Source organism: Mustela erminea, chromosome 2, assembly GCF_009829155.1.
Source record: "Mustela erminea isolate mMusErm1 chromosome 2, mMusErm1.Pri, whole genome shotgun sequence".
Classification (NCBI taxonomy): domain Eukaryota; kingdom Metazoa; phylum Chordata; class Mammalia; order Carnivora; family Mustelidae; genus Mustela; species Mustela erminea.
This window is the reverse complement of record NC_045615.1, coordinates 155,659,229-155,675,344: the sequence shown is the minus strand read 5'-3', so window position 1 is coordinate 155,675,344 and position 16,116 is coordinate 155,659,229. Positions and strand designations below refer to the sequence as shown.

The window sequence follows — 16,116 nt, the reverse complement described above, 5'->3', positions numbered from 1 at the left end:
TTTTTTCCTTTCACCACTTTGACTATATCATGTCACTCTCGTCTGGTCTACAAAGTTTCTGCTGAAAAATCAGCTGATAGACTTATGTGGTTTCCCTTGTATGTAACTGTTTTCTTTTCTTTTGCTGCTTTTGGAATTTTGTTTATCACTACTTTTTTGCTATTTTAATTATAGTATGTCTTGGTATGCACCTCCCTGGGTTGATTTTATTGGGTACTATCTCTGCCTCCTGAATCTGGTTTTCTGTTTCCATCCTCAAATTTGGAAAGTTTTCAGCTATTATTTCTTCAAATAAATTTTCTATCCAATCCCTGCCACCCTACTCTATCCCTCCTCCTTCTGGAATCCCTAAAATGCAAATGTTATTACAGTTGATGGTGTCACTGAGTCCCCTTAGTCTATTTCCATTTTTTAACTTTTATTTTTTCTTCTTCCTTTTCAGCTTGATTTCTATTACCCGATTCTCCAGGTTGTTGATCCATTCTGCTTTCTGTAGCTTACTATTCTCCCTCATGTATTTTTAATTTCACTTATTGAATTCCTCATCACTAATTGGTTCTTTTTTATGTTTCTCTCTTTGTTGAGGGTCTCACTGAAGTCCTCTACTCTTTTCTCAAGTCTGTTTTGTACATTTACGACTGTTACTTTAAATTTTCTATAAGGCACATTGTGTTCATTTCATTTAGCTCTCTTGCTGTAATTCTGTCCTTTTCTTTCATTTGGGGCCTATTCCTCTGTATCCTCATTTTGTCTAACTCTCTGTGTCTGTTTCTGTGCATTTGTAAAGCCAGCCATGTCTCCTGCTCTTGAAAGTCATGGCCATATGAAAAAGAGGCCTTATAGTGTGTGGCCGTGCAGTGCCCCTGATCACTGGAAACTGGTACTTTAGGGGTGTCTCCTCTGTGTGCTGTGTGTATGCCCTGCTGTTATGACCAAGCTGCATTAGTCTTCAGTCCAATTATCTAAAATAGTTCTCTTTGCCTCTTGTGGGCAGAGTTTGGGCCCTGTGGTGTTGGTGGTCACCCTGGGCTTGAGTTGGGTCAGACCAGGTTTTGTCAGAACTGTGGTCACACTGATCTGCCGGGCACTCTCCCTTTTGTGCTCTGAGAAGCTTTTGTTGGTTGGCAAGGGGTGTAGTCACAACAGATGCCTGGGACCCAAAGTGTTGTGTGTGGTTTTATTCCCTTCTCTCTGTGTTGAAGTCACTTTGAGCTGGTGCCAGACCCTCTAGGAGTTGCTTGCACAATGCCATGCTGTGATGGACTTGCTGATGGTGGATCGTGGGAGTCAGGTCTACAGGACAGTGTGGGGACAAGTGGTGTGGTGTTAGTAAGATGTGTGCTGGTCTGCTGTGGGAGGGATCCGTAGTTGTTTTTGGAGAACTGCTGAGGCCCAGTGGGAGGAGGCAGGTCTGGGAAAAGCTCAGGAGCTGGGTGTGCTGAAGTGAGTGAGAGAAATAGCACCTGTCAGCAATTTTGTTCTTAAAGTCTCCTAAATATCCCTGCCTCTCTAGCACATACTCTGAGATTAGTAAATAAATCTCTTTTCTCATATGCCCTAGGTGATTTTCAAACTTCTGCTTCTATGTTGTTTATCAGTGGAGCTGTTTGTCATGCTGCCTCTTTTTAAATTAGTTATTTAATAAACTTTCTGTTTCAGTTTCCTATCACCTTTCAGCTCTCCCAGAGGGGAGTCCACTATTTTTTAAACTTCTAGTTGTTAAGCCCGACTGACTATAAGAACTAAAAAGTTAAGCCCCTTTGGTTTCAAAGCCAAATGTTGTGGGGATTTGTCTCTCTGTGTGAGTCCTCTGTGCCTGGGGTGGCCTGGGGTGGCTGATGTGAGGTCTGCTTCTTTCCCTTTCTCATGCCTGTGATGTTCCTTCCTCCCATGGACAGTCTTGCCAGTTTGATTCCTGACTACACATGAGCCCTTCCTACCTTTTTCAATGCAGCTGATTTATCTACATTTAGGTATAGAGAGTCTGTTCTAACATTTTTTTTTTTAATATTTCACTTATTTATTTGACAGAGAGAGGGAGAGAGATCACAAGGAGTCAGGGAGGCAGGCAGAGAGAGAGGAGGAAGCAGGCTCCCTGCTGAGCAGAGAGCCCGATGTGGGACTTGATCCCAGGACCCTGAGATCATAACCTGAGCTGAAGGCAGAGGCTTAACCCACTGAGCCACCCAGGCATCCTGTTCTGACAGTCTTGTTAAGTGTTGTTAACTCTAACAGGTTGTTTTCTGGGTTATTTAAACTGATGTGGCTGTTATCTAGATCTGTCCATGGGATGAGGTTAGCTTAGGATCCTCCTATTCCACCATCTAACCAGGAGTCAGACTCCAAAATTTTTAAAATACATCTTCAGAAATTATATTAAATAACTAATTTAAAAAACTAGTAATATAATTCTTGGTAAACTTCTTTATCTGAAATTTTACTCATCATAATATGTTGGATCTCACAGTAAAATCAAAAGTACTGTTCTGAGTCCTTCAGTAATATATTTGTTTATGAGAAATATTTAATTAAGAAACAATAGTTATTATCAGGGAAATGTTTTATTTTATTACAATTCACAGTTACAGATCATAATGTTCTATCCTAATGAAGATGGTAGAGTAACAAATTCATAAGAATACTTGTTCTGATATTCAATTTACTTAAACTCAGTTATTTTATTCATCTATGTGTTCAGGACAACATGCTGAGCTCTAGAGATACAAAGATTAAAAAACTGCTTCTTTGGCCTTAGTTTAAAGAGGAAGACAAATACATGAGAAAACACATATGCTATGTACAGAGAAGCAATGCTTATTTCTTGTCCATTTTTAACCCACCTTCATTCCTCCAGGCTTGAGACTTTCAGTTAAATTTACTTTTTTCCATTTTTGCTTTAATTAGTATTTATATGTTACATATATGTTAGCCTCTGTAAGGCAATTACTATGTGACATAGGTAATAGCTTATACACAAGTACTCAGGGATTATGTATCAGGTGAAGAAAACTCCCTTTACTTTTATTTATTTTTTTTAATCCAGTATGAAATTTGACTTTTTACACCTGAATATTTGATACATAAATTGCACACATGATTATTTGGAGACTAAGCACTGTTTCAAATGCATTATGTGAGATATCATTTAAGGACAACCTTATGAACAGGTACTAGTATCACCCCATTTTACAGATGAAGACACCAACACAGGGAGGGATTAAGTAATTTGCACATATCATGCAACTGGTAACAAGCAGAGAATCCTTGATTTGAACCTGCCAGTCCTTCTCTAATACCTGTCATCCTAAATACCACACAGACTGCCTTTGTGCCATGCTGGCCTTAACCACTGACCATGCTGATTCCTGTTCCATGTTGTGATTAGAAACAAACACAAAACATATCTACACTGAAATTCATATAGCTTTTATTGTTCTTTGGAATATAGCTTTCTGTATAAGTTCATCAAAGATAGATTTTTCTTTATGAATTTGCTGAACTGAGCTTGTGTTTAATCTGTGCATGGTATAATTCAAAGGCCATCCCCCCCTGCCAAACTTCCTACCCAGAGGGAGACAATGTATCACAGCACCGTCCCTAAGCAAGGGAGTAGCACAGTCAACAGATGAGGCAGAGCTGGTGTAGCAGCTGCCACCTAGAAGGGAGGGCATTCTACTTAAAATCTCTTACTGAGCTAGAGAAGAAACCAGGCAGAGAGATGATTGAATGGAAAAACCGCTTAAATACTATAAAACATTTATATATTTCTCTTATGAAAAATACACTTCGAGTGTACCAAAGAATTAACTATAAAAAAGAAAATGATGTGTATTTACTATGTACTTCTGCCATAACAAATTACCACAGATTTAGTGGCAGAATTTCTGTCCATCTATGCAACATCTATGGAACTAAAGAAACAGGTTATTTGTTCCTAAAACACAATGGTGGTACAAGCATGAAGTATCAGTTATAGCCATATCTGTTCAAAAAGGGAGAAAATGGGAAGAAAAAAGTGTTCACCATTCCCAAGAAATTTTGAAATCCAGTCAGACAAACCTCACTAGGTTTAAATATTTTGAAACAATGCTCTGGGGCTTGTGACTTAGGTTGTCTTGAACAGGCTGTTTGTAAAAATATGGATATTAACAACTCTGCTTATGAGGACTCAAGAAAATGAGCATGATAGCGGCGTGTGGGTGGCTCAGTGGTTAAAGCCTCTGCCTTCGGCTCAGGTCATGATCCCAGAGTCCTGGGATCGAGCCCCGCATCGGGCTCTCTGCTCAGCAGGGAGCCTGCCTCCTCCTCCTCTCTCTCTCTGCCTGCCTCTCTGCCTACTTGTGATCTGTCAAATAAATAAAAATCTTAAAAAAAAAAAGAAAATGAGCACGATAAAGAAAATACATCACTTTAGATAACACCTGCTTTGTTATAAGCAGACTATTGGTGGAAACACACATGTGAAAGGGGGTTGAAGTTGATAAAAGGCAGATCGATGACAGGTAAGGATGTGGGGTTTAGTTTGAGTTTGTGGTTCTGATAGAATGTGAGGATGCCCATCAGAAAACAATAAATACCCTAACAAAATAAACTTCAACATCTACTGGACACAGTATTGTAGTAAATGAGGGCAGAGGAATATAAGGTCAGATTCTGCACATAAACTTCAAAGGTTGCCCTTCCTGGTTGTAGGAATAACACTTGTATATTCAGATCTCATGTAGCTCAATTCAGTTGAAAACTCAACAGTTATTTTCTCAAAGGCCCATAATGTTGAAATGCCTTTAGCTTGAACCACATGAATGACTGGAAAAACACATTAGGTCTAAACCAAGAGATTTATTTTTGTTTGCCAAATTATCTATTATATTTTCAAATTTTCTAGGGACTAATCTCACCCTAGAATAAAAGCTAGCATTTACAGCTGTTATTACTACATAATTGAAATACCGCAGAATCCAAGGGTTTGTAAGTCGCTTTTTAACAGTGGTACTAATTTACAAATTCAGTAAGAGTGCTGGATTTAAATGCTGTGCCCAGCAGGAAATCTGGAATAATTGGTCCTGTTCTGTATAGACTTTATGGGAGTCTTATAATGATTGTTGAACATCGTTGACTAAGCACTACAAAGGAGAGCGGTCGATCTTTTGCCAACCACTGCATTATTAAAGGATTTGCGTCTTTGTGTTAGAGATTCTATCAAAGAGGGGGTCAAACTGAGATCCTGAGTCACCTCTGTAAGAAACATGGTTGTAGCTAGGGCATGAATTTTATTCATGAAAAATTTTTTTAAAAGATTCGTTTGCGAAAGAAAGAGATTGAGGGCATGGGCAGAGGGAGCGGCAGACAGAGAGGGAGAAGCAGACTTGCTGCTGAGCTGGAGCCCAACACAGGACCCTGAGATCATGACCTGAGCTGAAATAAAAAAAGTAATGACATACTCTATGATGGCTAATTGAAAATAATTAAAAATTATTGACAACAAAAGGGGGTTGGATGCTTAACCAACTGAGCCACACAGGTGCCCCTATTTATGAAAATATTAAAAAGCTAACAATGTTATTCTCTCACCAACTTTAACTGTACTCTTTAAAAGAAATAGCATCTATTTGCTATTGCCGTTATTTCTAAGAAACCTAAGCATATTTTAAAAACACAAGTAATTCTCTAGTCTAAAATTTCAACTCCAAAAGCAAAGATGGAATTGAGGAAATGTACTCTTATGCAAACAACTGCCCATTTATCACCATTTGGGGAAAATGGGTGTGTGTTGTCTTTAGTGGTACACCCATAATGCACATGCTTGACTCATATACAAATGGCTAAAATGGAAAAGGTCAAGCTTTGAAAATTGTTCCTAGAAAATGGATTCATCTAGGCAAATTCGTATGTGAGTCACTATAGAGTTTGTATAATGTAAGATTGAATATGAACATAAGACTGCTTTTTCCACTTCTGTCCAGAGAGGGTTTCAGTACATGTTTTCTTTAGAACATTCTCAGAAGGAACTGAAATACAAAGCTATAGAAAGCAAGAGTATTTCTATATATAACACAGAGTATAGTTAAAATCATCATACCAGCTCTTTTAAAATCTCATTGCTGTGAGTAGCTTTCCCTAATTCTTCCATCATCAATTCTTGTTTGGGTTTTTCAGTACTTCTCCTACAAGGCAAATTTTCCTCATGTGACTTTTGAATGGTAAGTTCCTGGGCTAACTGATGAGATGTATTTATGATCACATTGTCTTTAGCTCTTACAGTGTAGGTTTCCTTGGGATTTGCTCTTTTTTGGCAGAGCTGGAGGTGAAAAGCATCTTGGAAAGCACGGTGAAAATTCTCATTGAAGAAACCATAAATGATGGGATTGACACTGCTGTTGCAAAAGGCCAGCCAGTGTGCAAAAGGGTAGATGTAGATGTTGATGACTCGCAGCTCATTTGGAGACAGGTCAGCGTAGTCTGAGAGCATCATCAGTGTCCAAAGAGGCAACCAGGAGAGAATAAAAAGCAGGGCTACAATCAGGAGCATCTTAATGACCTTCTGCTTCTTCTTGGACACCGTGTGCCACTGTTCCTGCTTCTGCTTGCCTGTGTGGGGTACTGTCATCTTGAAGAGTGAAATTCCAATCCTTCCATACATGATGACAATGAGGGACAGGGGAACCAGGTAGATATTGGCAAATAGCACAGTGGTGTAGATCTTCCTCATTTCCTGATTTGGCCAGTCTTCCCGGCACCAGTAGACTGGACTGGTTTTATTCTGGGAGTTGAGTCTCACTTGGTAATATTTTTCTTCTTCTACATGTAACATTATTGCAGATGGGGACATAATGGCAATGGCCAGGACCCAGATGACCACAATAATGACAGATGCTGCCTTGATCGTGAGCTTTGGTTTAAAAGGGTAGACAACACACTGGAACCTGCAATTAAAAGCAAGTATCAGCAGAATATTGCCTTATAACTTCTGACCAAGTTGTGAATTAAATTTAATTCTCCCATTCATGTTCCCCTCAAAAAATGAAGTTACCATTAGAAACAGAGGGGCATGCATTGGTGTTTTTGTGACAGATATAAATTTCATTTCAAAATATGAATAAGCTGAGTATCAGACACTATATTAGTCACTATTAATAATAAAAGTGACCATTGTTAACTAGCAGATATTGAACGTGAATACTTAGTATTCTGTTCCAGACTCTTTCTCCCTGGTTTGCATTAATTGTCTCTTTAAACTTCCCCACTTAAAAAATAGCAAAATAGGTCTAGAAAGAATAAAAAAAAAAGTCTCGTCCACAGCTACACATAATTTTAACACAGGTAGTTTGGCTCCAGAGTCCATTGTTAAACTCTCCTTCATGACCTTCTGTGGCCCCTTCCCATGTCATCTCTGTGCTTGGCCAATTGAACATTAGCAAGCATGACATAAATAGAAGCTTGAGTGATGACACAGAGGCACCCAACCAAACCATAGATTCATTTAAGCATTTTTGTTTCAAGCCACTAAGTGTTTTGGTGGCTTGAGTCACAGCTATAACAGATAGTCTGAGAGTTTCCATTACTAGTTTTATTACATGCCTTCTAGATGTTGTATGTCCTCTGGTGAGCATGGAAATTCAGTCTCAGTACAGAGCACAACCCTGATTGCATTTAACTGCAATTTTGGCATTGTGAGTCTTGGTGTTATTATTCATACTCACTATGATAATTATAGTCATACCACATACAACTATATAATATTATATTTTTCAAAGTACTATCACCTATTTAATCTTTGGTTTTGTAATGACTCTGTAAAGTGGAAATATTAAAATTATTACTTTCCAGATCTGCAGGTAACAAAACTTAAAGCTTTTAATGGCTCAGCAGCAGCTCCATATTAATTTATCTCACATAGCTTCATGTACTAATTAACTTGAACATTGATTGCTCTATTGTCCTTTATTGCAGCATGTGTAAGGTCTGCTGTCTTAACTTCCAAGTTCTCTTTTAATCTTCTAATTAAAGAGTCTCCCCATCTACTCATCATTAAATTATGGGTAACTTCATAGGCACAATTCTAGGTATCTTGTTCTTTTTGTAAACCAACTGTTGGGGCTTCAATCTTTTTTCATTCATTCAACAAATTGTGTGTGTGTGTGTGTGTGTGTGTGTGTGTGTGTGTGTTCAGAGAGACAAAGATGAACATGATAGAAAATGCTCTCTGCCAGGAAACAGTTAAGGAAAATATTGTTTAAATAATGCTAAAATCATGCTAGAATTTAGACTTGGCCACTGCATTAGTTAGGGTTCTCTAGGGATACAGAGCCAACAGTATGTATCAATATATGGAAAGATACTTATTTTACGGGATTGGCTCATGCAGTTTTGGAAGTTGAGAGTCCCAAGATCTGCAGTTGGCAAAATGGGGACACGGGAGAGCCAACAGGGCTTCCAGTTCAAATCTGAAGGCCTGAGAACAGGAACAGCCACCGATACAAGTTCCAGTCTAGAAGCTATCCGACTCATACCCCAGAAGATCTAAGGTTGTAGTTTGAGGACAGAAAAAAAAAAACCAAAAAACAAAAACTGATGTCTCAGCTCAAAAACTCGGGCAGGAGCAATACTTTCTCACTTGCAGGAAGGTCGGCCTTTTTGTTCATATTTGGGCCTTCAATTTCCCAGATGAGCGCAGGCAATCTTTTACTCAGCCTATGGATTCAAATCTCACCAAACACACCCAGGATAACGTTTGACCAAATATCTGGGCACCCCGTGGCACGGTGAAGTTCACATATAAAATTAATCACCATACCACTTAGGAAAAGAAAAAATATCTCAGTTTTCTCTCTCAAGCAATGGGGGATGGTGCCTTGTTCAGGACCAGTGAGCACTCAGAACTGATGGGATTTGAAGAGTGACTAGAAAGAAGTTGGAGAGAGAAGGAAAGTTCAAGAATAAATCCCAAGATTTTCATTTAGATTGGATGTGTGAGCCTGCCATTCCTTGGCTTGGAAAAATGAGAAAAGGAGCTTTTTGTTAAGGGTGTGTGTGTGCGTCTGTATGTGTGTGTGTGTGTGTGTGTGTGTGTGTGTGTGTAGGACTGGTAGGGAAGAAAGTTCAATTCTGGGTCTGTTTATTTTGAGGTGGTGATTGTCGAATGTATAGATGAAGTTAATCTGGAGAAATAGGTTTGGGAGATTTTTTTTTTTTTTTTGTAGTTTGGCTTCCTCCAAGAGCTGACCCTGAGAAATGCGTTTGGGTGCCAGTAGTTCAGATAGAGATGAAGGTGTGGTGGTTTTAAAACAGGTCTAAATTCTTGAACTTGCCCTTCAACATCCATTGAATGGCCTTTGTGACTCACTTCTAAGGAACAGGATGCACCAGGGACACTATGTGACTTTCACGGGCACACTCTCTTAGGATACCCATGCCTTGGACAGACATGAGAAGCTCAGCTACCTTGAAGCTGCCATGCTGCAGAGCCCATGCAGTGCCTGAGAAGCCCTAGTTCTCGTTCCTAGATGTTCAAGTCTTCCCAGTCTGGGCACCAACGTTAGGAAAAGGCTTCATTCTTGGTCTTAGAACTCCCTCTCTGATGCCAAGTGGAGCAGAAACAAGGTATGTGTTTCCAATCAGTGAAGTTGCCCTCGTCATAGATTCGTCATAGATTCGAGCATCATGAGCCACTAAGTGGTTTGTTTTGGGAGCTGACTTGTTACACTGCAACAGAAAACTGAAACTCTAGAGAAATGATACATGGTTGGGAAGGCAGAGAGCAAAGGGTGTGTCACGGCAGGTGACCATAGTTTCACCACTTTTTAAAAGACCTAAAACAGGGGTGCTTGGGTGGCTCAGTGGGTTAAGCCTCTGCCTTCAGCTCAGGTCATGATCCCAGGGTCCTGGGATGGAGCCCTGCATCAGGCTCTTGGCTCAGCAGGGAGCCTGCTTCCCTTCCTCTCTCTCTGCCTGCCTCTCTGCCTACTTGTGATTTCTGTCTGTCAAATAAATAAATAAAATCTTTAAAAAAAAAAGACCTAAAACATGACAGAGATGATTTTTTTTCGTAGATCTATTCAATCCTAATCTACTATTACACTTTCCTCAGAAATCTAAAGTTGTTATATATCATTCCTGTCAATGTTTTTATGCTTTGACAGTATTAGCCTGCATTTATAACATTTTAATTTCTATATTATGGCACCATATTACATGCATCATTGCATAGCTTTGAGATTGTATGCTTCTGAAATTTATGCATTTTGAAATACATGGACCTAGTTAATTGATTTTACCTCATACACTATCATCCCTTGAATAAACATAGCACAATATGCTTATTGTTTTAACCTTTTTAAAATGATATCTCTGCTTAGGAGGCATTGTAGAAACAGTGAAAGAGAAACTTAGGGATATATAATACTAAATCTGATAAGCTCAAGATACAATAGAAAATACAAAGGATATTTCTTTTATTCACTGTAAGGGTAACATAAATAATTGTAAAATTAAGGTTTAGTATTATATTCACAACAAAATAATTTAGTAGTAGCATTATTTACTAGTATAAAATAAGTATTAGTATAAATTAGTATAAATTAGTACACCAAAAAATGATTTAGCAAAATAGCAATAGAATGTAGTAAATTTGGAAATAATTAGCTCCCAAATTTTAATATAAAAAGATACCTTTGGCATGCACTTGTTAGCATATATTGCAAATTCTGTTCTCTTTCAATGGAAACCAAAAAGCTAGATCTATAATATGGGTTCTTAGAAATAGATTAATATTGAAAACACAATCTACCAAGTTGGTTTTTGATGTCAACAATTCTAGAGCATTTTGTTTTTTGGGGCGTTATTCAGTTTTTCTCCCAAATATCTCTTAATTGCCATTGCCACTGCCTTACATCCTCTCCAACCTAAGTTGTTACAAAAGTTTAACTGTTCTTCCTTTCTCCAGTCTTATACAACACCAAACCCTTTCTGTTTTCCTAAAATGAAAGTCCAGTAATTACTCCCCCATATAAAAGACTTCAGTAGTTCCCTGTTGTCTTCAGAACAAATGGAAGACACGCCCATAGAAAACCCACTTGCCTCTTTCTGTGGAAGAAGTGGTCACACCTAATGTGCCATTCCACCTTCCCATGGTCTAGCTGGCCTGCCTCTCTGTGTTTCTCTTGATAAGTATCTTCCATTTCAAGTCCATATAGATATCTATATATAACCCTGTCTTAAGAGATGCTCTTTCCTCTATTTCTTCCCAAAGTTAGTTTCTAAATCTTGAGCAATCAGTTATGCCCTCTTCTGTGAACTTGACACTCCTGGTCCTGAGAGGTGACTTGATCACTCTCTGCTTTGTACAGTTTGTTATAGTAGAGAGTGTTATTGGTAAGTATTTGTTAACATATCTCTCTGCCTCTAAAAGAATGTGAACTTCTTTAGGCAGCACTTTGTCTAACTTGTTTTATTTTTTTAAGATTTTATTTATTCATTTGAGGGGCAGTGGGAGGAGCAGGCTCCCTGCTGAGCTGGGAGCCCAACGTGGGGCTCATTCCCCGGACCTGGAGATCATGACCTGAGCCAAAGGCAGACGCCTAACCATCTGAGCCACCCAGGCATCCCTGTCTAATGTGTTTTAGATGATATACAGACCAGTGCAGTACAGGCACACCTCAACACTGTGTGTAAATGGTGGTTAAATTTTATCTTAAAATCTGGATAAAATTTTAGATTTCACATTTCTATCACTAGAAAATTTGATTATAGTGAAAAATAGTATAACTATGATGTTGTAGACTTTGTGTCCCCTCCAAATTCATACCTTGAATAAGAGTCAGGGTTTTAAACCTGATTGGATGGTAGTTGGAACTAATTAGGTTCAAGTGAGATCAAGAGGGTGGTGTCCTCATGATAGGATTAGTGACCTTTTAAAAAGAGGAGAATAGAGCTGCCGGTTCCTTGGAGAAGATGCCCCTCTGCAAAGCAGGAAAAGTTCTCTCACCAGACACAGAAGCTACTGGCATCCTGACCTTGGCCCTAGCCTCCAGAACTGTGAGAAATAAATTTCTGTTGTTTCAGACATGCAGTTGATGGTATCTTATTATAACAGCCCCAAATAAGACACGTGTTATCCCTAATTATTTAATTTTAAAAACGGAAACTTTAGTAGTTTTATTTTATTACTGAACCTTTAGCAGATATACGCTGTGCTCTTAAAAGAGTGGATATTACAGATAAAATTTGGGGCATATTTGGCAAATATGGTAGATTATACGTTTTTCACCAGATTCCGATTTTGGTGCTGACTTACCTATCCACAGCTATGGCAACTAAAGTAAAGACTGAAGCCGCAACTGATATTCCTTGGATAAATCCACTGATCTTGCACATTGTGCTTCCAAAGGGCCATCCTGAAAGGGATAAGAAACAGTCTTTGAATAGAACATATATATATATTCTTTTTACTCTCACCAAAAATATGAACAGAAAAGCATGAAATCAAGACTTATGCAACTATTTCCTAAATGATATCCAGGGAACAATCATTGTTTTCCATTATTTTCATTAATATCTCCAGAGCTCTAATATGATCTCCCTGATATGAGGAAGTGGTGATGCAACATGGGGGCTTAAGTGGTAGGAGAAGAATAAATGAAACAAGATGGGATTGGGAGGGAGACAAACCATAAGTGACTCTTAATCTCACAAAACAAACTGAGGGTTGCTGGGGGGAGGGGGATTGGGAGAAGGGGGTGGGATTATGGACATTGGGGAGGGTATGTGCTTTGGTGAGTGCTGTGAGGTGTGTAAACCTGGTGATTCACAGACCTGTACCCTTGGGGATAAAAATATATGTTTATAAAAAATAAAAAATTAAAAAAAAATATCTCCAGAGCTCTATTTTTAGTATACTACTAATAATGTCAAAACATAATGCAGTAGTTAAAACATTCTAGGCATTGTAGTAAGTGCTTAGTATCTATTAACTTAGCTAATTCCCAAAACAGGCTTTCGAAGGTGTATTCTCCTCCTCATGATATAGACTAGGTAAATACACAAATATCACATGCCTTCCCACAGCTACTTAGCAACATATTTAGGATTTCAACCCCAGCTGTATGGTTCTAGAGCCTAAACCATTAACCCTTATGCAATAAAGCCCTTTAAATGAATTAAGACAGGAAGTATATTGGTTTTATAATTTGGAAATAGACCCCATAAATTATGAGGAACAAGAGGTACATGGAGAATAAATAAGATTAGTATTTATTCATATATTATGTAATGAGACAATTTACATTGTTATAGAGTAAATATTTGTGTCCCCCTCATTTAAATTCATATATTGAAGCCTTAAGCCCTAATGTATTTAGAGGAGGTGCCTCTGGAAAGTAACTACATTGAGATAATGCCACAGGAGTGGTGCCCACATGATGGGATTGATGCCATTAGAAGAGGAAAGAGAGTTTTCCTTTCCATGAACATGTACTGAGGAAAGTCCATGTGAGCATACAGCAAGAATGCAGCTGTCTACAAACCAAAAATAGGACCCTCACCAAAAACCAGACCATGCTATCACCCTGATCTCAAACTTCTAATCTCTGAAATAGTGAGAAGATAATGTCTTATTGTCTAAGCCACCTAGTCTGTGGTATTTTTTTATAGCCGCCTGAGCTAACTAAGACATACTTTGAGAATAAAGAGCACATTGCATGAACAAAATAAGTCTATTTGAATTACTTTCTAATCAAACCTCATTTACTAGAATGTTTATAAAAGAAATATAACAGGTTGATATAACCACCCATCTACTATTATAGGAAAGTAATATTCTTCTACTAGTAACTGTTCTAGTTTCCCAAAAGATAAATTTTAAAAATCTGAGAAATATAAAACATTCATTTTTTAAAAAGATTGTATAACTTATTTTTAAAATGTTTTACTTAATTTTAAATATTCCCAAAATCGAATCCAAGTATATCTAAAAAAAACTACTTGTCATCTATCCAGACCATCTTAAAATAGATGCTTGAGTGACTCTATGAGTAGAAACCAAGAGAGAGCATGTTTCTCCAGTCCTAGATTTATTTGGCTGTTATAATATTAAAAAAAAGAGTGTGAATAGCCTTTGGTCAAAAATAAAGAATAAGCACATGATTTATCTCACCTCCCTCACTAAATTCCATTAAAATTAAAGCACTAGGGAAAAGAAAACTCAAATAGAAAGAATGTGAAGCTGGGAAAATAACACAATTGGCTAAGTTATGCATAAATGTAACCAGATGCCCCTTGCTTTTCCCCTGGCCGGCAGAAGGATGGAAGTTAGTATCAGGAGGTGGAAGCAAAGCGTCTCTAGACTCTGACTCTCTAGGTGCAGGTGGGCTGGGTACCACAATGATGCCCAAGGATTAAGTAAAAATATTCTCCATCCAGTACTGTTGTCCAGAGACCCCCTGGGCTCTGGAATGTAGCAGCCAGTGTTAGGATTCCTATGGCAATAGATCAGAGAATTTCTTTCTGGGGAATGTAATCCTTCCAAGAAGACTGTTGTGCAGATTTTGACAAAGTTGTGGATTTCCCAGTGAATGGCCCAAACTAATGAAGTTGAGAGTGGGCCTGACCTGGAACTTAAGGCACAGAGAGGTCCAAGTCAGCCACATTGTGTCTCACTTTGAAATACAAGCAGCTAAGTAGCAACTGACATAAGGGAAACCTCAAATATAAAAGTGACTATAACAAAAAGGAAAAAAGAAACTTAAGAGAAAACCAATATAAATCAAATAGAGGAAAATAGCCAGACATATCAAGAAAAAAGGAGACAGGACACAAATAAAATTATAAATGAGAAAAACAACAACAACCAACACCACAGAAATATAAAATAGTTATGAGAATATACAACCTAGAAGAGATGGATAAATTCTTAGAAACATATAACCTACCAAAACTGAAACAGGAAGCAATAGAAAAGTTGAACAGACCAATTACCAACAAAGAAATTTTATCAGTAATGACAAAACTCCCAACAAAAGCTCCTGGACCAGATGGCTACAAGGTGAATTCTACCAAGCCTTTAAAGTAGAGTTAATACGTATTCTCTTCAAACTATTTCAAAAAAATAGAAAAGGAAGGAACATTTCCAAACTTACTATATGGGGCCAGCATTACCCTAATACCAAAACCCAATAAAGACACCATAAAAAAGAGAACTATAAGTCATTATCTCTGAAGAACAGAGACGCAGAAATCGTCAACAAAATACTAGCAAACTGAATCCAATAATACATTAAAAAAATCATTCACCACAACCAGGTGGGGTTTATTCATGGTTTGCAAGAGTGGTTAAATATTCACAAATCAATCAACATGATATATCAATAAGAGAAAGGATAACAACTATACAATCATTTCAATAGGGGCAGAAAAAGCATTTGACAAGATTCAACATCCATTCATGATAAAAGCCTTCAGCAAAGTAGGTTTAGAGGGAACATACCTCAACATAATAAAGGCTAAATATGAAAAGCCCACAGCTAACATCATCCTTAATGAGGAAAAACTAAGAGTTTTCTCCTAAGATCAGGAATAAAGGAAGGATGTCCACTCTCATCACTTTTATTCAACATAGTACCATAAGTCCTAGTCACAGAAATCAGGCAAGAAAAAGAAATAAAAGGCATCAAAATCAGTAAGGAAGAAGTAAAACTTTCACTGTTTGCAGATGACCTGATAATCCATACTGAAAATCTGAAAAGACTGCCAAAAAACTGCTAGAACTGATACACGAATTCAGTAAAGGATACAAAATTAGTGTACAGAAATCTGTTGCATTTCTATATGCTAGTCATGAAGCAGCAGAGAGAGAAATTAACAATCCCACTTAAAATTGCACCACAAATAAGATACTTAGGAAGGAACCTAATCAGAGGTAAAAGACCTGTACTCTGAAAACCATAAAACACTGATGAAAGATGACATAAAGAAATGGAAAAAATTCTATGCTTATGGATTAGAAAAACGAATATTGGTAAAATGTTTATATTCCCAATGCCTATTGAAATACAAACAGCATTTTTCACAGAATTAGAACAAACAATCCTAAAATTTATATGCAACCACAAAAGACCCCAAATA

At 37.8% G+C, this 16,116-nt stretch overlaps 1 protein-coding gene across 2 annotated transcripts in view; it reads right to left on the bottom strand.

Annotated features, from left to right (window-relative positions):
- Positions 1-5,716: 5,716 nt before the first annotated feature.
- The window catches only part of NPFFR2 (neuropeptide FF receptor 2), an 82,237-nt gene continuing 71,837 nt past the window's right edge, over positions 5,717-16,116 (bottom strand). For both annotated transcript variants that reach the window (XM_032334542.1, XM_032334541.1), the window contains exons 3-4: positions 12,293-12,392; positions 5,717-6,923 (exon numbers count right to left, since the gene is read on the bottom strand). In XM_032334542.1, the coding sequence (XP_032190433.1) occupies positions 6,074-6,923; positions 12,293-12,392 (950 nt within the window). In that variant the 3' untranslated portion in view covers positions 5,717-6,073. The remainder of the gene's footprint in view (positions 6,924-12,292; positions 12,393-16,116) is intronic.